The sequence below is a fragment of the Sesamum indicum genome, linkage group LG3 (genome assembly GCF_000512975.1).
Source record: "Sesamum indicum cultivar Zhongzhi No. 13 linkage group LG3, S_indicum_v1.0, whole genome shotgun sequence".
Classification (NCBI taxonomy): Eukaryota; Viridiplantae; Streptophyta; class Magnoliopsida; order Lamiales; family Pedaliaceae; genus Sesamum; species Sesamum indicum.
The window spans coordinates 10983594-11006431 of NC_026147.1; the positions used below are offsets into that span (position 1 = coordinate 10983594).

General features: G+C 32.2%; 2 protein-coding genes across 2 annotated transcripts in view; one reads left to right on the top strand and one right to left on the bottom strand.

Moving 5' to 3' along the window:
* The window catches only part of LOC105158019 (uncharacterized protein slr0889), a 7534-nt gene extending 1734 nt beyond the window's left edge, over window positions 1-5800 (bottom strand). The window contains exons 1-9 of the mRNA XM_011074616.2: window positions 5428-5800; window positions 5227-5355; window positions 4740-4934; window positions 4158-4205; window positions 3961-4089; window positions 2688-2812; window positions 2372-2482; window positions 1562-1670; window positions 1317-1435 (exon numbers count right to left, since the gene is read on the bottom strand). Coding sequence (XP_011072918.1) covers window positions 1317-1435; window positions 1562-1670; window positions 2372-2482; window positions 2688-2812; window positions 3961-4089; window positions 4158-4205; window positions 4740-4934; window positions 5227-5355; window positions 5428-5541 — 1079 coding nt within the window. The 5' untranslated portion in view covers window positions 5542-5800. The remainder of the gene's footprint in view (window positions 1-1316; window positions 1436-1561; window positions 1671-2371; window positions 2483-2687; window positions 2813-3960; window positions 4090-4157; window positions 4206-4739; window positions 4935-5226; window positions 5356-5427) is intronic.
* LOC105158020 (DNA-(apurinic or apyrimidinic site) lyase) lies at window positions 11523-22060 on the top strand. The gene is made up of 9 exons (XM_011074617.2): window positions 11523-12021; window positions 12572-12664; window positions 12874-13018; window positions 16228-16429; window positions 18659-18737; window positions 19296-19357; window positions 20708-20794; window positions 21274-21377; window positions 21725-22060. The coding sequence occupies exons 1-9, from the start codon at window positions 11755-11757 to the stop codon at window positions 21796-21798; spliced, it is 1113 nt and encodes a 370-aa protein (XP_011072919.1). The 5' UTR covers window positions 11523-11754; the 3' UTR covers window positions 21799-22060.

Here is a 22838-nt window from a genome sequence, read left to right on the forward strand (position 1 = left end):
AACTTCACATAATGTTCTAAGATCTTATGGGATGTTAAATTTCCTCGAGAACGAGGTAACAATTGTTTGTTTTCTTATCTAAAAATTAAGGGCAAATTACAACGACCTCCCATGAGATTTGACATAATTACAAATACCTCCTCGTTGTTTGAAAAACTACCAATACCCACCTGATTTTAACGGTCGTTTAACAATTAACCCAATCTGTTAGGTTTACATCCATTTTTAATGGTGAACTAACCAAAATGCCCTTGAGGATTAAAAATTATAATTTTATTTACTTTTTTATATTTTTTATTTTTTATGGACTAAGTGGATAACTTTTTTATAATTTTTCCATCCATCTCGTTCAATTTTTTATAATTTTTTAATTTAAAAAAAACAAAAAAAGACAGTAAGGGCAAAGTTGACAATTTCATACCTCCATCCAAGGATTACATAATTTCATCAAACATCAAGGGGGTACTTGTAATTTTCCAAACAACGAGGGAGTATTCGTAATTATGCCAAACTTCATGGGAGGTTGTTATAATTTACCCAAACAATTAATGCAAAAGCATAATGCTACAATGAGACTCTTATATTTAGTGGGGAAGGAACGGAATACTTATAATAAGGTCCGGTTTGACCATAATTGATTATTAGATATTTGATTACGACATGAATTGATTTTGGAATAATTGGTTTTATGAAAAGTGATTAACATGTTTGGATTCACAATTTCATAATTGATTATGCAAATACAAATTGTAGCTAAATTCTAAAACTAACCTCATTTTAAGGTTAATAAAGAAATTAATATATTATTCAAAGGCAGGCGATATAACAGGAGCAGATACAGAACTCAAATCTCATATAAATTCTTGTAAATCTTCACCACACTTTCCTCTAATCACTGCATAACTTGACTGTTTCATCCATAATAGACCTTTCTTGTACACAGTTGAAAATTTTTCTCAACTTCAACCATGTCTTTCTCTAAGTTTTACTACTTTACTATTAATGACAGTCAAGGAATATCATTGTTATACACCTCAACGGAAAACTCAACATATGGTATTGGGGACTTCAAAGTTGCCAACTTCCGAACCATGGGAGGTCATCTTTATCAATTGAATAGGAATTACCACAATTTGTTTGGTTTTCATATCTCATTAAATCATCTAATTAGCAGTCAGTGGTGCATGATTTATGGCATCACATAAATGCATAAGTCAGCATCAGTTTACTTGAATCTGATCAGTAATATATTAATTAGTTAAGTAGACAACAATGTCTTCTAAACGCGAAATGAGATAGCAGACAAGCTGTAAAACCTGTAGCTCTCTGATGCCTTTATAGGATCATTATCTGCAATAGCAAGGACAAGACTAGCATATCCCATCCTTAGTTGCTCCGGGAGATCCTTCACTTGTCCGTAATCGAGCAATGCAACCTAATTAGTGAAAAAGAACTATATCTTATTGAGAGCTTAACAGCAATAAATGGGGAACCTATTTCTGACAGGTGTGATCAAGAAAATGAGGCACATTAAGGTAGAAGATATGGCATGTGGGCTTACTTCTGAACCTCTGCAAATCAAAATATTTCCAGGATGAGGATCCGCGTGAAAGAAACCACTCCTCAGTATCATTTGTCCATAAGCTAGTGTCAAACTTTTAAGGATGTTCCTATATTTTTAAAACATGGATGAGATCATAAAACTTCTGATATGGAATGCAAAAACTGTCACCAAGACAAAGAAAAAGAAAGAAACATAAAGAAATTCAAGGACTCCAGGAATTTCCATGTTACAGCATATCAAAAGAAATTCCAAATAGTTGAATCAGAAAGTGAAACTTGGAGCTGGGGGGTGCAAATGTTACTGAAACATAGAAGTTGACCATGTTAACAGTCCCTTGTGTTCCAAAATGGATTTTATCTTAATTCTCTAATTATTATATTGTGTAACTGATCGACCAGGAAACCCATCCTTTCGATATACTCTATGGTTAGAAATTCGAGACCTTTCAGCACTTAACCCATTTGGCAGCCCACATAATTAGTTTAGATATAGCAGGATTGCAAATTACTACAGCCTTCCTTGGCAATGCTTGTTCCAGCAGAATCATACTTCGACCGAATATTGAATGTGATATATCTAAGAAAGTATTTTGACAATCACAACAACAAACCCAAGGGCCGAAGAATGAAAATTGTCTAAGAATAATTAAGGACATGTCACTAATAAAACAGACTGACAGCCACAAAGAGGGCAAGAATCCCTTGACAGTTCAAAAGGCAAAGAGATGCAAGCAGATTGTATACTGTAGAATAAGAACAAAATCAAATAAGAAGATTCCATACTCTCTGGAATGATCTAGGGGCTTACTGCTTTGCTGCCGCTGCTACCTTACCACCTGGATTTATGCCTCTTTTTGCCATCTCATCTCCAAGCTTCAGAATCGGGATGCCATCAATATATTCCATCACTAGAACCCTCCTATCAATAGGATTGGATAATCTCCAACATGAGAATTATCCTCTATAAATGAACTTTGAATGGTCCAGAATCCATCATTCATGGACATGCATAATTTCTAGAATTTTAAAATTTCAAAAAGTTTCAAACGATCTAAGAGTCTTGAATGATATGATTGATATCTAAATCTGCAACATTAGCCAAAGAAGATGAGCTGGTATGATACCTTGTGTACATATTCCGGATGACGCGTGGCACTAAAACTGGGGTCTTTTTGTTATTTTCATACAAGAAACGTCGAATATTCTCCATAGCATCAGCTTCCCTCGAAAAATTGAATTCATATCCAATCTTAGGATACAAAATAAATAAACCAAATGTCACTTAGCAATCCAATAAAAAACTTCCAGAATTATAAAATAAAATAGAAAGAAAAGTAGAGATAATTCTTTAATCTAATATGAAAAAAAGACCTAACAGTAAATTGCTACACATGTTAAAAAAGGAGATCTCACTTTCCAATATGATTGTGACCATAAAGCCATAACTGGGGAGCAAATAAAGAAATCTAGATAAGCAATGAGCAGAACTACTTTTTGACTGAGATTCGCAATAACATTTCTAATTGTACTTGTTGTTCAGGAGCGTGGTGAAGGGAAACAGAAAAACTCGTCCCAAGGAAGAAAAAATCCTTATATAAGGAAAAGGACATTAAATTTCAAATGACGTGAGAAGAAGCCTTGACACGCAATCCTTACAGAGTGAGAAGAAGAACATCTAGAGAAACCTTGACATGCAACACTTGTGCATTGTCTGAATTTGCTAAGTATACAAGCTTCAATTATGCGATAATCAAATGAATGATGTTGCTCCGTCATTTAGTGCTAAGTAAATTAAGGCTCAAGCATTCAAATGTCTAGTATATCAAAACGTTGCACAAACATCTTTGTTAAAATATCAAACACTCAGAATAAGTTGTAAAAAAGACCGAGCAAGTACTTAACAGGAAAACAATCAACTAATCCAACAATTTTAGAAAGGACATAAGATAGATTATAGACAATAATGGTTTTGAGATCTTTTGTAGTTTACTTCATACCAAGTAGATGACCATAAAGTTCAATGAGCAACAACTTCTAGACTATTCAACTTAATTTCATGATTGCACAGGCAATCAAGTGTTAAAAACTATTGGTATACGCCATATACATTAAGCACCCATGAGAAATGTGAAAGGGAAGAATAATAGAAAGGAAAAAAGAAAAAACAGATTGATATTCATCTCCTTCCCTTCTCTTGTTCCATTTCCAGTATATTATATCAAAAGGAGTCCAACCAAAACACTAGAATGGAGTGGGGAAAAAATGAAAACAATGTTTGATTTACACAAATGAAAAGTCAAAAAGATTTTCGAAAATAGCATATCATTTGAAATTTCATATAGCTACAATCACAGAATTGGATTGTTAGTAGAAGAATGAGTCAAGCACCAAAATTACCTGTTTCTCCATTTCCTTGGTCACAGAATATAGATCGAACTTTATATCTGTCTTTTGCATGTATAGCGCAAAAGCTTGCAAATTGCGGATATCAGTCATCATCAAATCCTGGACACCAGGATGCTGAATCTACAATGATAAGACAGTTAAGCCTAGAACACAAGTCAGGACCGGATGCGCAGACTGAGTTCTCTTACCTTCACAACAACATCGATTTTATCACCTTTGAGTCGAGCTCGATGAACCTGATTATACACAAGCAACACAACATAATTGTGAGCACAAACAGAATCAATGAACTTAGGTGAGATCTAAATAGCTAAAGAAGAAAGATTCTCCAAAGGGAATGAAATCAATTGGTGCTTTTGAAACAGAATGAAGCTGAATCTAAATCCTAAGTGCTAAGACACCGCTTTTCGCATATGAGCTATTATAAAAGTAACATCAGCATTAATTACAGGCATAAAACTAAAGTTAATCATGCCTAAGCCTGAAAAGCAGAGTTTGAAGAAGGAGCATTGGAAATAACTTCTTATAACCTTTTTACTGAAAAAGCTATCTTTTCATCTTCATGACGTTATCAATCTATAACTAGATTAGCTTCACACAATCAAAGGAGAAATCAGACATAGCTCAAAGCTTTTTTCTTTTGTATGGAATTAGGAGGCAAAAACAATGAAATCTCTCTGTCAGAATTAATATTCCAAGCTCCATATTGTCCAAACCAAAGCAACACAGTAAGAATTTGTGCTTTACCCTAGAGCTACACACAGAAGTACCTGAGCAATTGAAGCCGAACCAAGAGGATTAGTATCAAATCTATCAAATAGCTCATCCACACTTTGACCCAACTCCTTCTCAAGCACAACCTTGATTGCATTGTATGGGGTAGCAGGGGCCTGATCGCACAGCGTGACTAGCCTTCTCACCCACGCAGCTGGCGCCAAGTCCGGCTTCCCAATAATTTGAGCGACCTATACCAATTCAAAAATCAACAGACAAAATTTTAAACTGCATAATTAATGAAATCCCACCAAAGCAAACATTGAAATTCTGAAAATACACAAATCTATGCATATCAACATAACAAAAACATAAAATACAAGGGATACAAGAAGCTCGTCAGGAAACCAACCAAAAGAAAAGGTTAAAACCAAGAAGCCATCAGGGAATGAAGCTTAAAAGCACATGAAATGATGCTGAGCAGTTGAAATATACAAAACCCAGAATACAAAACAAGTGAAACAGAAGAATAAAATGCTACACCTTGAGAAAAAAGCCCCCGAGGTCAGAACACATGTTGTATATCTTATCAGCAGCAACCTCGTGCTGCTTCTCCCACATTGCCTCCCTCTTCTGCGCATCTTTCTCAAAATTCACTCGGACTTGAAAAACCTAAAACATAATCACATATTACATCTTTTTGCAATTAAACACCAAATTCCCACAAAACACACGACAAAATACCTTGTAACCGGTATAGATATCAACAGCGCGAACCCAGAACTGGAATGATCGTTGCCAGGGTCTCAAGTGCGTAGAAACCTTTTCTTGGAATTCTTTCAAATCAAGAGGAAGCATGGTGGATTTTGCGACTTCAGTGTATCTCCTTTTCCCCCCCTTTGTCTGGGTTCGTTTTCTCTGTGGCTTACTGATTTTTGTCTGTACTGTTACATTCTGTTCGGATGGTAAGAGTCCGATGCATGGCTTATAATCGATATGTCTGATTCTTTATCTGTACCTTTTCCGGCTGAATTGTGGTTCAGAAAACGGTTTATTCACAGAGAAGAATCCAAAACAGCACGCGAATTTGATGTGGTTTTGCGTCAGTGTTATTCCATGTTTGGTTTTATTTTTAAGAAAATGTATTCAAATCTTGAATAATTATACATGGGTTTTAATCCAATTGCTAGAGTGTGTGGTGTGCGCAATTAATTCGAAATTTAAGAAACAATTGTAATTTTTAGAGATGTAAATTTTCAATTATAAAAATCAGAAATTTATGGAACATCTTAGATTCTTAATGTTGTTTTAAAAAAAAATATCAATACAATTTCAATTATTTAGTAAAATATATACAAAATGATAAATTTATATTTAAACTAATTTATACTAATAAAAAAAAAAGAATTGAGACTCACAAACGGTAGTTAACGATACGTTGCATTAATATAAATCCAAAAATGACCTTCAATAAAATAATTAATTTATTCAATTTTTTAAATTTTTTACATTAATTAAGAAATTAGTTTTCTTTGCTTTCTTTTATTCTTTTTAATGTAATATTATTTTGTATATTTTAATCTTATTTATAATATATTTTAAAGCTTAAAAATTTATTAATTATATACACGTAGAAAAGACGTGTCATAATAGCTAGGAGAATTACGTAACCACTTATGCAGTTTTGGTTCTCAAACTTTTGAGCTTAATATCATGGATTCCTTGCAATCGGGGTGGAAAAAATCATGCTTGCCCAAATCATGATTAAGAGTTGAGAGTTCTACACTTTTGGGATTTGGGTCTAATTACTCAAAAATTTCAAATGGATTTGAAGAAAAACAAGGAAAATTGGTTTAATGTAGTGAATAACAGAAAATTATTAGTGAATTCGAGAAAATTGAGTGAAAATCAAGTTAGGGTTCCTTTGGAAAAGGATTGGAGTTGGAAAAAAATGAGAGAATGAAACACAAGTTGTTAAAAAGATGGTTAGATGGAGGACTAATATTGTCAAGTTCAATAGTTTGAGGACCAAAACTGAATAAATAGTTAAGTTTAGGGACCAACATCATAATTTTTCATATTTTTCTCTATCATTTTTTCCTCACGTGCACATCACATGACATTCTCCGTCAAATCTAACGATAGGGACCAAAACTATTAAAAAAGTGTAAGTTTGAGAACTAATATTGTCAAATTCAAAAGTTTTGGAACTAAAACTGAATAAGTAGTTAAGTATAAGGACCAAAATCATAATTGGCCCCATAATAGCTAGTATAAAAAAATAACAAAAGCTCTTTTTCACTCACAAACAGCGATTTGTAACACATAGAATTTTTTTCTTATGTCAATAATACTCCTAGGTTACTTTTGTTTCCTTTCATGATTTTTCTTTTGTAAAACTTGATCTGTTGGTGCATATATCTTATTTTTATTTATAATATATAATAATTTATAATAATATATATATATATAAAGGTTTTCACACCCACAAATGATGATTAATGACATTGTTGCACCAATTTTTTTATACATTCAATTTCTTAATACGTGGGTCCAACTCAAGTATTGATGCATTAATTGATAAATTAATTTTCTTTTCTTTTATGGGTCCAACTCAAGTATCAATTAATATAAAATTTTAAAAATTTGAATAAATTAGCCCTGCTATAAACCCAAAATGGGTTTGCGGGCCGATCCTAAGTATTGATACATGGGTCAGTTTAGGCCAGTGGCCTAAGACCACTGAGTCATGGGTTGGCTTGCTAGGCTATTCTTTTCTTATAATGATACGTGCTATATCGTTTTTATTTTATTATTCTAAATTGACTAATCTAATAGTTTTTCATACTTTTGAAACTTTAAAATTTTTATCTTTATTATTTTACTTCTAAGTTTTTAGTACTTGAATTCATTAATATTCTTTGTTTATTTTTTTTAATGTTTATTTTAAGTTATTTTTAAATTTATTATCATTTAAAGTTATTATTGTAAGCTTGTTAGTTAAATTATTATTTAAGCTCATTATATTGTCTTAATAATTATTCTTTTTGGTTAAGTTTTTTTGCGATTGAATTTATTATTTATTTATTTCATAATACAATTATAAACTTAAGTAATTATTTAAAAGAAAATCTCAAAAAAAAAAATTGTTTTTTAAAAAAAGCACATCTATGCCTAATCCAAGCATAATTTGGGCCTCAACCGGGTTGGTTTCATTGGCTGGACCTGAATTTACAAATAAATATAATTAGCGCTTAATTAAATATTTAAGACACCCTAGGAGTCCAGGATTGGCAATAAACAATAGTAGATAGGTCTTGGGCTGGACTTTTTTGGATTGATCTGTGCTGGTTCCGCATCGGTCCGATCCACCGAACACCTTGAGCAAACTACTTGACAGTTATGGAAAGAGAAGTCAATTATTATTCACAACTAGCAGATTGTGACATCGTAAACATCAAATTTTGATTTTTATTTTTAAAATCTATGTTGAATATATTTGATTATATATTATGTGTCACTGTATCTATATATAGTTTAACTTAAATAAAAGAGAAAAAGTAGAAAAAAAACAAAAACAAGAAAATGGTAGAAATAGAAGAAAGAATAGGGGAAGTGAAATAAGGATACATGTGTCAATTTGTTATAGGAAAAAAATTAACAGAGAATATCACTAAGGTGGTATTTGAAAATATTTAAGCTTTTTGAGAAGTGATTTTTGTTAAAAATAGATAAAAGCTAAATTAAGTAGTATTGGGGAGGGGGGAGGGGGAGGATACTTCTAAAATAAGTATGACTTATTAAAAACTATTTTTGTCCCTACGTGTTAAAAATATAATATTGTTGCCTAATATTTTCATTTCTTTTGTATTCGATAAACAAAAAAACATATTTTTAATCAATAAATCTAAGGGGTTTAATTTATATTTCAGATATAACATATAAAATATAAAAAATTTAAAATATTAAATATATGAAAAGCATATATTTTATTTAGCATCAAATTATTCAAATTATTTGAAAACTCTAATATCGACTTTAGACTTTCAATTTTAAAAATAAACAAAAAAGAGTAAATTTATATAAAAATTATTATAATGAGGATAAAGTAGGCCAATTGAAATTGAATTTATTTACGAAAAAATCAAAGTAGTCTGACTTTTGGCTTAAAGTACTTCTTTTAGCAGTTTTAGAAGCAAAAGTTGACAATCCAAACACATGAAAAGTATTTTTTGGAGCCACAAACTAAGAAATGCTTTTTAAAAACCCTCGCAAATACTCATCTTTTCAATTCTAAAAAACCATATAAATGTATAGGAAAGTCAATTATTTTAAATAGGAGGACCATTGGATTTTAAATATTGAGCAGCGCTTCATGTGGATGATACTGGACGACAACACTCGAGCGCCCATGAGAGACGATGCAAGTGCAGATGCACAGATGGGTCATGGGCGCGTGGATTACGAAGACATTTTAGATATCCTTACACTCGAGACTAGGTCCATAATAAATTCTACGAGTTAAAAGTCGATTTTGCCAATTCCACGCCATCACTCAAATACCAATGATTCATTATGATATTGAAATATTTGTTATTGTGTTTTACCTAGAGTTATGATCACGTGCGTCACGAGTATGTCATGTTATTTCCAATGTGATAACATCTACTTAACAATTACCATTTAAAATTACTATATTAATTTGCAACACCATCAAATTATAAATTGGACCCTGTTGCAGCATTTTCTATTGGCTAGACGATACTATAAGTACCCAAAGCCACATTATCCCAGCATGCTAGAGGTGTGGGGCCCCATCAAGTTGTCCAATGTTCCTGTTGAGGCTTAGAGCAATGCACAAAACAACGAAAGTAGTAACACCGTGCGTAATCCGGTGAGAGGAGACGAGGATGCATCCATTGTCATATCTAATTCTACTGCCCCATCATTACAGACGCATACGCACATCACCAATTGGGATGTAGTGGTACATATAGCGCATGACGATGGTGGCCCACTGTTGGCACGCAGTACCTCATTAGTGGCACGACGCAGTCTCGACATGGGATCGGAAGTGCGGGGATTGGATCGTGGACTGACTACATTCGTTGATTTAGTGTGCAGTCTGATCGGGGTGCCCATACGTATAGTGAGGGAGACAGCACAACGCGCTCACGGCGACCACAAGGACTCCTACCACGATGGCGTGACGGTCCTTAGGCATACAATGCCAGAATATGAAAATTCCAAGTCAAATGTTGATTTAATCAGTAAAAAAGGAACAACTATTCGAGCATTTTGTAAGTATCAAATGCATTCATTTCTTATATGTTGTGCAAATGTGTAATTAGAATTGGACAATTCCCTAGAAATTGACAGTTTTGTATGGTACGAGTAAAAATATTCACTCTATTATGTTTTTAACTAATTAATACTAATTGATTCAACTTTAAGTATTAAATATTTTGGACTCAATATAATTTTCTACTTGAACAAAATATTTGGAACATTTTGAAAATTTTGGACAATATATCATCACTGCATGCGTAATGCAAAGTGTTTATTGTTCCATTTATCATTTAAATATTTTTCCCGTGAATATAAGGGCCAACGAAATCATTTTCAACACAATACTGTAGTGTATGTAATTATTTATTGAATTTATAATTATTATTTAATATAAATAAATAAACTCCACGCCAAAGCAAATGAGATATATTTGTTTTTTTTTTAAAAACTATCTGTATAATATATATTATATGTTAAATCTAATCAATAATTATATATAAAAAAATTATTTTTAACTTATGAAACCATTGATATTAAAGTTATTTACTATCAATGCTACTGAGTAAAAATATTTAAAAAATTTCTACCTTAATAAAATACTTTAGCAGTTTTGTATACTGAGGATAATATACCAGTACTATATATAAAATTCGTATTTTTTATTACTTCAATTTATCTATTAAAATTCGTCAATCCAAATATAAAGTCTAATGAATGTGTTTTCAACACATTACTACACTGCAATTTACTATTAATTACAATTTTTTCCAACTTACACTATTTAAATATTTTGTACTCAAAATTTTTTCTACTTCAATGAAATATTTGAGAAATTTGAAAATTGAGGACAAAATACCAATGATACATACTTAATTAAAAATATTTATTATTCGAATTTTATATATTATATTTTTCAGTCCAAATATAAAGTATAACAAAATTATTTCGGAGACAATACTACATGCATTTAATTATTCATTAAATTTATAATTATTATTTAAAATGTAAATATTCCTTATCAATTAAAATTACTTAACATAAATATATATACTATATTTCACTAACAAACAAAATACTATATACATACACACTTATATTAATAAATATATATAAAAAAAGACATGATTTAACAATCAATAGTAACATTTGTCTCCCAAATTCCAACATCAAGTATACACTTCTTGTTTAAACTATTTTATATTATACAAATACAAATCTAAACATACCATCTATGTCAAACACATACTTATTTATTTTTATTTTTCTTTTTCTATCTCCAAAACACCAAAGGAATACACTCAAAACACAAATTCAAACACTATGTATGCGTTTTTTAATTTAAAGAGATTTGTTGATTTTTTATTATTAAATTGTTATAAATTATTTTTATTTCGAAATTATACCATTTTATAAATTTTATTTATTTATTTATTTAACTGGATATGATAAATCGACTTGACCCAATAATTCATCCACTTGAATCACCAATTCAATTTTCAAAAATATCGCACCAAACGAGGCCGAATGCTGAAATTCATTTGAGCAAACCAATAATCCATATGTTTTCACTGTGCACCTTCGGACATAAATTACCAATTCCATCAGTATATTTTTGTTGAAGAGACAAGAAAAGCCTTCAGGCTCTACAAATTTTCGAGTGAGATTCTCAGCAAGATTTGGTTTAGGGTGTAAATAGTAAAAGATTTTCCATTTGAAAGGTGCAGAGAACTGAAATCACAATTTGTAGAATCTCTACTCAGGAAGAGCAAGCAGAGAACAAAAATGAAGAGATTTTTCAAGCCTGTAGAAAAAGATGGCTCTTTCAAGAAACCAACACTGTCCTCTTCCTCTTCACCAGTGAAAGACTCTGAAAAGCCCACAGAAAATGCTTCTGATGCTGGAAATGAAGAGAACATCGACACCGCAAAGAAAGAGCCTTTAAAATTCTTGACATGGAATGCCAATAGTTTTCTGCTAAGAATCAAGAACAACTGGACCGAGTTCTCCAAGTTTGTTGAGAGTCTTGACCCTGATGTCATTGCAATACAGGTGATTGCTACCATGCAACTGTTTACTCTGTGTTTTGTTGTAGTGTGGTTTTTGGGGGGTTTTCGTCCGGTGGCTTGTTCATTTTTGGAGTGTCGTTGGGATTTTTAGGGGAAAATTGGTTTTTATATTGAGGGATTTTGGAGGTTGATGCAACTGATTTTTCGCTTCAAGAATCAAGAAAATGCCTGTTCAGCAGTGAGGGTTCTGGGGTTTAAGATTCTTTCTGGTGGGGTATTGACATTGTCTTCCCTATTATTTTTTGCGCTATTGGCTAGATAAATTTAGTCTGGATGGTGTGCAAGTAAGCAGATTGAAACAGCATTAGCCCTGCTTTTTTAATTACACTTTTAGATGCTTAGGCAAGATTTCTGCAACAAATACATTCAGATCTTGTAACTGTTCTTATGCCATTGATCCTATTTTTCTTACTTTGAAGCCGTGGAGATTTCTTCTTGTTGTGTTTTTTGGTTCTCTTGAAATGGACATGGTGTCTTGATTTTCTTGTTTGGAACCATTGTTAAGAGTTTATCTGACTGTAAAATGGTGGTAGGAAGTTAGGATGCCAGCTGCCGGTTCTAAGGGAGCATCCAAAAACCCAAGAGAGTTAAAAGATGATACTAGCTCTTCACGTGAGGAGAAGCAGGTAACTTGTTATCTTTGGTTTTTTCAGCTAGCATAGTTTGAATATATTTTATTATTCTGACCAAAGAAATTTCCTTCCCATGATAAGCTGTTTGATATTTAAAATGTAAGCCAACTAGAATTCAGTAAATACATGGATGCTAGAGTGCTACACTAATAGTCTCGGCTTATTAAGTTTGTAGATTGATTCTATTTTATTTCACCATGCAGGTTGTAATGCGTGCTTTATCAAATGCACCGTTTAAAAATTACAATGTATGGTGGTCTTTATCAGATTCAAAATATGCTGGAACTGCATTGCTTATAAAAAACTGTTTCCAGCCCAAAAAGGTTTCTTTCTCACTGGATCAAACAGGTTGGTTGTTGAGTACTATGAGAATTTTCTTTCTCCAGGAGTTGTTTTTTGTATTATGTTGAAACTTTTCAAAAGTGTTGATCTTACTATAAATCAACTTACTTTAAGGTTGCTGCATTTATAGCTGGATACTGTTGCCAGTAAGAGAACTAAGGATTACTAGTGAATATTCTTGCTAACTAAGCATATCAAATAGAAGAAAATGGACAAACTACTACCTCGAATACCATGACCTGAAATAACCAAAGTGTAGATTTCAAGTTAATCAAGATAAGAAGTGCCTTCAAATCATGTGCTAGTAGTCTCCATGTTGTGCTGCTAAACTATCCAGGTAAATTAAGGTTGGCGAGTAGTGTATTTAGTGTTTCCTGCAAGCTTCAAGCGATGAATTGTTCGAGTATAGTCTGCATTTCCTGGATAAAACTCATATTAGGATATAATATCTTTCTGAAATACTTGTAGATTATAATATTCCGTAGTCACAATCTTTGACTTTATCTCTTAGAAGTATGGGTATATGTTTTGATATCTAATGGATTATTTTGCAATAAAAAAGAGACACTACAAACTTGTGTTATAATCTACCATTCTAGATAATAGACAATAAAGCACATTTGTACTTCCAACGCAAGAGTTTTTTTGCTGTTGTAATTCTATTGGATTTGTATGTATTAGTATTCTGAAGGATCTTCTTTTCTTGATTTGTAAAATGAATTAATTGATTACAAGCATAAAAATCTGATTCCAGGACTGGATGTTAACTTCATGATCTTAGAATATACTGATGTTTGTAGTTTGAGATAATGAATATACTGATATTTGTAGTTTGGGGAAATTTTAAGAAAGGACTAAGTTCTTCTGTCTAGGGCTATGTACTTCGGGTTTCCTGTGTGTCGCCAATTCTTGCAGGTCCAGTTTGAAGAAGAAGCATCTCAGTCTACACCATAATAACAATTATCCAGTCTAGGCTTGGGTTTTGTCACTTTCATTGTTATTCATATTTAGTTAGATCCTTCTTATGTAAAATTTTGCAGGGATTCCTCTATTATACTAGATGTAAACCATTAGGAGACAATAAATTTATTGGATTCCTGAAAGAAGTTTGATTTCCTTTATCATGTTTAATAGAGGAAAGAGAAAAAGGCATTCCTCCTGTGGACATGTGAAGGAGGCATAACTACAGAGGAAGTATAACTTTGGACTGCACTTGTATTCCTGCAAATGGGAAAGAAAGATCTATAGATCTATATACTGACTCCAAAAACTACTAGATAGGTACTTTATTTGGTTCATTTTGTCTGATTTTCTTTCTTCATGAAAAATGAGAGTGAATGTTGGACATAAGTGGGTTTGTTATGGACAGATTGAAATATGTATTTTTGGGTATTAGCTAGGGATGGATAATATTGATCAAAATATGTTTGATTTCATTTCTGAAAGGAGACAAAAGTTACTGGAGGATATCACATATGCACTTTGAATATTTTATATGTAATATAAGAATATATTAGTTTTTAAATGTAATTATTGGATGATAGATAATATACATAATGAGCGGATGATGTAATTTTGTAATGACTAGATGATTATATTTAAAACATTTTTTATATAATTGTTATATAGTAATACATGGTAAACTTATATACATATGTATATGCAAGCATATATGTTTTCTGAATAAAGAAAAACCATGCATTATTTGTCTAATTGCTTAAGATTAAAATTCTTACATACATATATTATAGGGAACATATAACATGCATATGTATTTGTTCCTGCATGCATATGCATAGATAGGAAAACTTTTATATAATTGTTAATAGATAGAAATTAATAAATATATATTTATGCATACATATATATAAGTAGTAGAAAATACATATATATTTGTTTGTATAAATAGACATTAAATATATATATATATAAATAGACAAATGATATATATCTATATACAAATAGGAACTTATAGAAGGTCATATATAAAGATAGTTTATATAAAAAAAAATGTAATATATATATACATGTAACTATATATTTTTATGTAAATATAGATATAAATATATGTTAAAATATACTTAGATATATAAATATATTTATGAAGATAAGGAATTAATATAGAATTTATGTTTACGAACTTATCTATATAATGAAAATAAGGCTTATACTTATTTGCCAAGACGTGCCTATTAATGTCTTGGTCTGTAGAAATATTGGCTGTCTTGGGCCTTCATGTGACACTCTGTTTACCTTATATGAGTACATAAAAGTTGCATCTTTTGTGAGAGATGAATGTGCAGCGAATGCTACCAAAAAAGATCGGAATGCAACTAGTTTTATGTAGACTGTGTTGTAGGTATTGCAGGATTTGCGTGATCATATAAATGTTGCCTACAGCTTGGAGTATAATACTTGACATAAGTCTTGTCATCAGTTGTTTATGACATTAAAACTTTGGTGATGAAAATTCCTTCTTTTCAAAATTCAACTTTCGTGTTACCTCTAACGTCAAGACTTTGGAGGTATAGCATAATATCAAGAAAGAGAAAAAGACATTAAAAAATGTGGTTAGATGAAATATGTAGTGGAAAAAATCTATTTTCTGTTGTGACTACAGAAGTTGTAAAGTGATTTTCTAATCAAGAAGGAAGATGAAAGTAACTTTAGATGCAACCCATGAATCACACAATTAGCTGGATGAAAAAGACTGTAGCTTTCAAATATTTAGCATATGATGTTAGTTGACTCAATTACTTACTATAAGGAGACTGAAAGGCTAAGAAGTGCCTATCGCTTTTCTATCTTAAAGAGGCCAAAGCAACCTACAACTTTCTTTGAGTCCTTGAGGAATTGGTTATATTAATAGTTTAAATCCAGCAGTAATTTGTCCAATTACCATACATGGAGAACACGCCTATCTTCTTGTGAAGAAGCATTAGCCTATGTAGTTGCCAAATAGTTGTGCTAGTCTATATTGATATATTTGGCTTTCTGACTACGAGAATAGAAATGAGATTTTATGATGTCAAGCTGAATTTGAAATTTTCAATGACTTAAACCTGTCATGGGAAGTAAGCTGCAATAGTTATTTAGCATGACATTTCCAATAGAAATTGATAGCTCTGCGTTTGAATTATTTGGCTGTTAAAGTTTCTTGGTTCGAGATTCGGACACAAGAAGAGTAGTCAATTCATCAACTGTCTTCCTTTTAGGTTCAAAGCATGAACCAGATGGCCGGGTTATTTTTGCTGAATTTGAATCATTCCGTCTATTGAATACTTATGTTCCAAACAATGGATGGAAAGATGAGGAATCCGCATTTCAGAGGAGAAGAAAGTGGGATAAGAGGATTTTAGAATTTGTGCTCAAAACTTCTGACAAGCCCCTTATCTGGTGTGGAGATCTTAATGTAAGGTACTTTTCCTTTGCAGATTCAGATCTGCCTGACCCCTGTCATCTCCATATTCCACTTCCCTTTGTCTTCCGTTTTATTGTTATTTCAAGTTCCCTTCTGGTAGTTTCTGGATAAAAGTTGGTTCTTGTTGGGGCTTTGAGGTTTTGGCAGGTGTTTTCTGGACTACTCATTTTGGGTAAATAATGTTTGCTCAAATTTTCCAAATGACAACCATTTTTACTTGTGTCTCTTTCATTGATATAATATGTCTGAATTTCAGCTAAATAATCATGCAGATACCACTGCTGATAGTACTCCTTCCATTAAAATTGTTTCACTGTCTTAACTCTGCCTGTAGTTGGGAAACTACTTCCTGTACTCTTTTCTTCTTAATATAAGTTAGGAATATAACTATATGCCTGATGATTTAAATCATTTTCCTTTAGTCGTAACTCCGTCATTTTCGTGTGTGAGTGTGTCGTACAAATATGGAATTGTTCTAGTTTATAAATCTGGAGAATGCAGTTGAAATTGATCTTTCTAGTTGAATATTTATTTTAGCTGGATTATTGTGAAACAAGATTGCTTTGAGGCGAATATGACCAATGCCCCACTAGCTGAATAGGCGTAAGAAAGCTACCTGAAAAAAGGCAAGGTGCACCTTGGATGCGTAAGAAAGCTACCTGAAAAAAGGCAAGGTGCACCTTGGATTGAACTTGACGAATTGCATTTTGCCAGATCTATTAATAATATGGTGACTTCGGACTTCGTAGTATACTTCTATGACATCAAAAGTAGGGGTATCAATGGGTAGGGTAGCGCCCTACCCAGGCCCAGTGAATATTATTAAAACTGGGCCCAAGCCTAGACCCATTAAAAAGATATAGATTGGTTTGGGTGAGTCTGTACCCATTGATACTCATGGGCATATGTATCCAATTTGAACTCCAAAAAAATGTATACTTTTTTCCGCAATTCAGTTGGATTATTATTCATCCATCTATCTAAATTTAAGTGAACATATTTAAAAGACTTAAGACATTGTAAAATTATTTATCTTGTAATTATTTTTAATTCTTTAACCATGTACATTTTTTAATTAATAAATAATTTAATAATTAGTTTAGTTAATTATGCTAGGTATATTTTTCAACATCTTGATAGGCAATAATGTTGGTTGAAGTGATAAAAGCTTAAAGTTCTGTAGTATTAAATTTTCTTGCTATTAAATATGTAAATTTAATATTTTCATCAGATTATTTTTTAAAAAATGTGATAAATGATATATTCTTTGAAAAAATTCCATGGAAAAAGAGTTATTTGTGAATTGGGTCTCAATAATCCTGAATTTATTGATAGATTATGGGTAAAAGTGAAACATAAAAAGAAAAATATATTGATAAACCTAATGTATATAGTAAATTATTGCTAATTCAAAAGACAACTTTCTATTTATATAATGATTTATTTCGATATTCAAATACAAATAATTAATCTATTTCTTGTCTCAATTTGTTATTTGATCTAAGTAAATTTGTGTTGAATATGTTTTTAATATACTTAACCCTTTTTGCTTTAATTTAAAATGTATTTAGCCTTTCTTCAATTACCTTGTCTTCAATAAACATGTCAAATATTATCCAATAACATTAAGAAGGAAAAGGGGGGAAGAAAGCAATTAGGTCCTACCTGGACCCCATGAATCAGGTCCAGAACAATGGCCGGAGACCCATTGGGTCTTGAGGGGGTTGGGTAGGGTGTGGATATTATTTAATAGAATGGGTCTCTTTTTGGCATACATTGTAACACCCTACCCATTGACAAATCTAATAAAACATATCTCTAGGCACATTGCTACCTGCAAAGGTCCGTTTAAGTCAAATAGGTAACTTTTTTGTAATGTCCTTTGTTCAAGGACTAGTATATCTTCATATCTGAAATTTTTTCACCTGACATGATTGTATAAGTAAATGGATTTTCCTACTTAAAAGCATGTAGGACCTGCAAGGTCAGTGCACACTGTTTATGATCCCAGCTGTTCGAATCTGCATATTCTACACATGAACCATAATGTGACATTTCTGCATAAAAATGTGGAAAACAATTTATCTGGCATGAGAGTGTGCTGTTATCAAAACATGCTCCGATCTCAAAGCATGTGCAGTGCTTCACTTATCTGTTCACTTCATACATTTGTAGATTTCATATCTTACTATGTATCTCTTGTTAATTTTCATTCTGTTATGCAGCCATCAAGACATTGATGTAAGTCATCCAGAATTTTTCAGCGCAGCAAAGCTCAATGGTTATGTTCCACCCAACAAAGAGGTGATTGTATGAAGAGCTTGCTTGAATCTGTATGAACTTCCATGTTTAAGATGAAATCTGATATTTTAAATGAAATAAACAGCTATTATGATGGAAAATCATAATCACCAACTATAATTGAGTAATTGACTACGACCATTTGTGAGGACAGTTTAATGTCAGATTCTTAAATTGTTTTTCTATTTTATTGAGCTTAAGATTATGTGTCAGTGGCTGTATACATGGTAGCACTTATTACATATTGGGTATTGTTACATGTATTTACATATGAATCAGCCTTTTCATGCGCTTAATGTCTATCATCTGATGAAGTGTAATGTGCAGTTGATTTTTGTTTGTTGGGTAATACAAGGATTACCTGTTGTTTGTTCTTGTTCCGCAACCAACTTGTATGTGTGTTCTTGTTTATGCTTATAAATGAGAAAAGGATTGCAGAAAAACAGATATAAAGCACTAAATGAAATGTAATTTAATAAGACCTGCCAAAGAGATCTTTGTATATGTTATCCATTCTTTAATGCCAACTGCTGCTGATGTCAACCAACTGAAATGACGCAGGATTGTGGGCAACCTGGATTTACAGTGTCTGAGAGGAAGCGTTTTGATTCCATTCTAAAAGAGTACGTATTGAGCATCCAATTGACAGTTCTTCCCATTATTGCTAATTCTGGTAGGATCTGAACTTGGAATATTTTGCACCAAAGACTTGTTTCCATCGCTTTCAGTCACGCTAATCCCTAATTTATTTTTCTGGGAACATGTTGTAGTGTCAGATACTTATAGCAATAAAGTCACTTTCGTATTGTTTCCTCTTTTATCGTTTCTGTTTCCATTAGTGACAGCAATATTGCTGCTACTGCTCTTTACTGCTAGTAAATCTGCTTTGCTACCAGTTCTAATACTGTCAAACAAATAAGAATGAGAAGAAGTTTAACATGTTTGGCTTAGCCAAACTGGGAAAAGACAAACAGTCTGGGTGCTAAATACCAACTAGGTACTGGATGACTTCAACATCTGGCTCTTGGCCTTAAATGCTTGATCCTTGGTATAATCTTGTGTGGGCTTCTGGGACCATGTGCTTTTGGCAGAATCAATTTCTTTTCCATTCAAACAATTAGATCAGAATTAGGAGTACTTTTAGATGATTTATGGTCTAAAATTGAATGAGATGGCATAAATGCTTGTTTTAATCTGCTGTAATCAATTAGGTGAAGTCATTACATGGAAACAAATTAATGTGTTGCACATGAACTATATGGTTACTCTTTAGAAATGCATTCATTTGTGACATAGGAAATTAATCTTATTCATTGACATGTACTATTACAGATTCTTTGTTGCTTTCTGCAGGAAATAAAGATATGTATCCTAAATACAAGTGTAATCTTAATTAATGACCTTAATTGTTATCTAATTTTTGGTTTCCATCATAACCCGTATAATTTTGTCATTGAAGTGGTTATAGTCTTTCTGGACTCGAAGTTCATTTAGTTTGCGATCAACGGTGGATGCAGAGCCCAATATGAAGAACATAGTTCTTGAACAATGATTTTTCTTTTTTCTTTTCAAATAGGAGGATTCTTTCTGAACGTGATAACAAATGGAAATTGGTTGTTGTATGCTTCAAAAATGTTTTTATGAGGAAGTGCCAGAACATGTAGTTCTTCATGATATTATTTCTGGGAAATTTGATCTTGTTATGCATATTCATATTATTGAAGTATGGATTGCACTCAATTATCTGATCCAAACGTGGAAGCTATAACTTCAAAGAAATCCAGGGGAATGAATTTGGTTCCATCATAAATTACTCTTGAAGAGTTTTTGCAAGCTTACCATACTTGTATTGCATGTGTTGGTACTTTAAAGAGTGAAGCTTGCACAGATGCATAATTAGGTGCTATTTGTTTGCTCAGTATCCGTACTTTCTCAAATATGAAACTCAAAGTTCCAACTTCTGTCTAACTCAGGGGCAAGCTAGTGGATGCGTATAGGTATCTCCACAAGGATAAAGATATGGAGCGTGGTTTCTCCTGGTCAGGACACCCTGTTGGGAAGTAAGAAGTTCCTGCCCGTTTAATGTTAATACTGTTGCCAATAAGTACTATACATCCTTTTAAAAAAGTATGTACCAAACATAAAATTAGACTTTTACAAGTGTTTGTTCTATTGTTGAAAGACATCGGTACTTTTATTGAAGTGTTCGCACTTAATAGCAAATAAAGATTACTTAAATAAGGACAAACTTCTGTTTGAGAAGGAAATCATTAGATTCCTAAATCTGCTAAACTGAATACATAATACTAGACTAAATAATAGAAATATGTAACGTATAAACGTAATTATGATCACAAGTGCAACATCATTCTCTAAGCACATGCTTATCCACATGCAATGCACGTGGTATTTTCTAACTGACATGGAAAGATGAATCTTCTTGGCCAGATAGCCTGATTATTTTGAAAAAGGTGAATCTCCTTCATCAGAATTTCAGTTTGTATTGGAGCTCATAGGGGCCAACTAACGATTGTTGCAGGTATCGTGGGAAAAGGATGAGAATCGATTATTTCATTGTTTCAGAGAAACTGAAGGAAAGAATTGTTGCTTGTGAAATGCATGGAAGGGGCATTGAGTTAGAAGGTAACATGTCCTGGATTTTCTAGCTTCCTAAACAATGATGCCTCTCTTAAGCTAAGAAAATTGCATGACCTCTCAAGGACGAGTAAGTTCATTCTAGCTGGATATTCATTGTTACTGCAATGGATAGCAAGTTTGCATTCTCGTCCTTTAAAATCCATAATCGATTGTCGGCTTGAGCAGCCAGTGCTTCCTTGTTGGATGGTAATGAGAATACCATCCCCTACAAGAATCTGAATTCATAACCTGAACTGAATATTAAAACTTGCCTATAACTCTGGGTTGATCCAATCATTTTACTTCCATACTGCATCTGAGTTCGACAAGCGTTTGATTTGAACTGGTTGCAGGTTTCTACGGGAGCGACCATTGCCCAGTATCTCTTGAGCTCTCTTATGCGAATCCTATTTCCAGTGGAAGCTAGTTTTGTTAATGATGCACTCAAAAGAAACACTATCCTTTATTCCTGATTGATTAACACTCTCCGATAGCATGACTTCCTTTATGTGAATGTATTAACTGGAATCTTAGGTGACTGAATCAGGTTGTACCCTCTATTGACTGCATCTAACTACAGGCTTTATTAGTAGTGAAGAGAAATGAGTTCCATTCTTGTTTGTTTCGACGTCCGTCAACCATGTTTGAGAACGCTTGTGTCGTTACGAGGGGTACAACATTTTTGTGGATGCAGAAAACTCTATTTACAAGTAAGAAGGCGTTTAGGTACATGTTATAAGATGTTTGAGAGCTCATGAGATATGATAGAGTGTAGGTAAATTCACTAGGCTTATAAGCTTTTTCTAGAGAACTAAGAAGTGCCCAACTTATTTTTAAAATAGTAACAGATTTCTTTAAATTAATTACTAAATTGTTAATATTGGTATTTTATAAACTCCAACGTCTTATTTAATAGAAGTACTTCAAAAATTTACTCTTAAAAAAAAAATTGATATTTTATATATGCTCTAAAAATGAGTATATTATAGATCTTTTAAGTCAGCCTGTAAGTGTAGCCAAGTACTAGGTCTCACATGTTTGACCCACTAACAATGCTATTGCAACTATGACAAATATTAGGATAAATGAGTTTTTAGTTCTCAAATATGGATACTAATGTGATTTTCCTCCTCAAACAATTTAAGGTTGTAATTTTGATCTTCAAATTTTGATTTTTGTGGCACTTTTGGTCCTTCTGTTAATTTTTTCATTAAATTTAATGGAAATTTCATTTAAAGTGGAAAAAATTGCTATTTTTCTCTCATTTTGTGGTGTTTTTCAAGTTGTAATTCGACGCATCTATTTTTTCTATTTTTGTTCAATCTTTGAAAGAGAATAAATAAAACTAAATAATTTTTTAAGCAACAATTTTTTCTAAAATTTATTGACAAATTTCCAATTATTGATAATTTTTTGTTAAGATTATTTAGAAAATTTGTTGTTTAATTTTTTTTTATTTATTCTCTT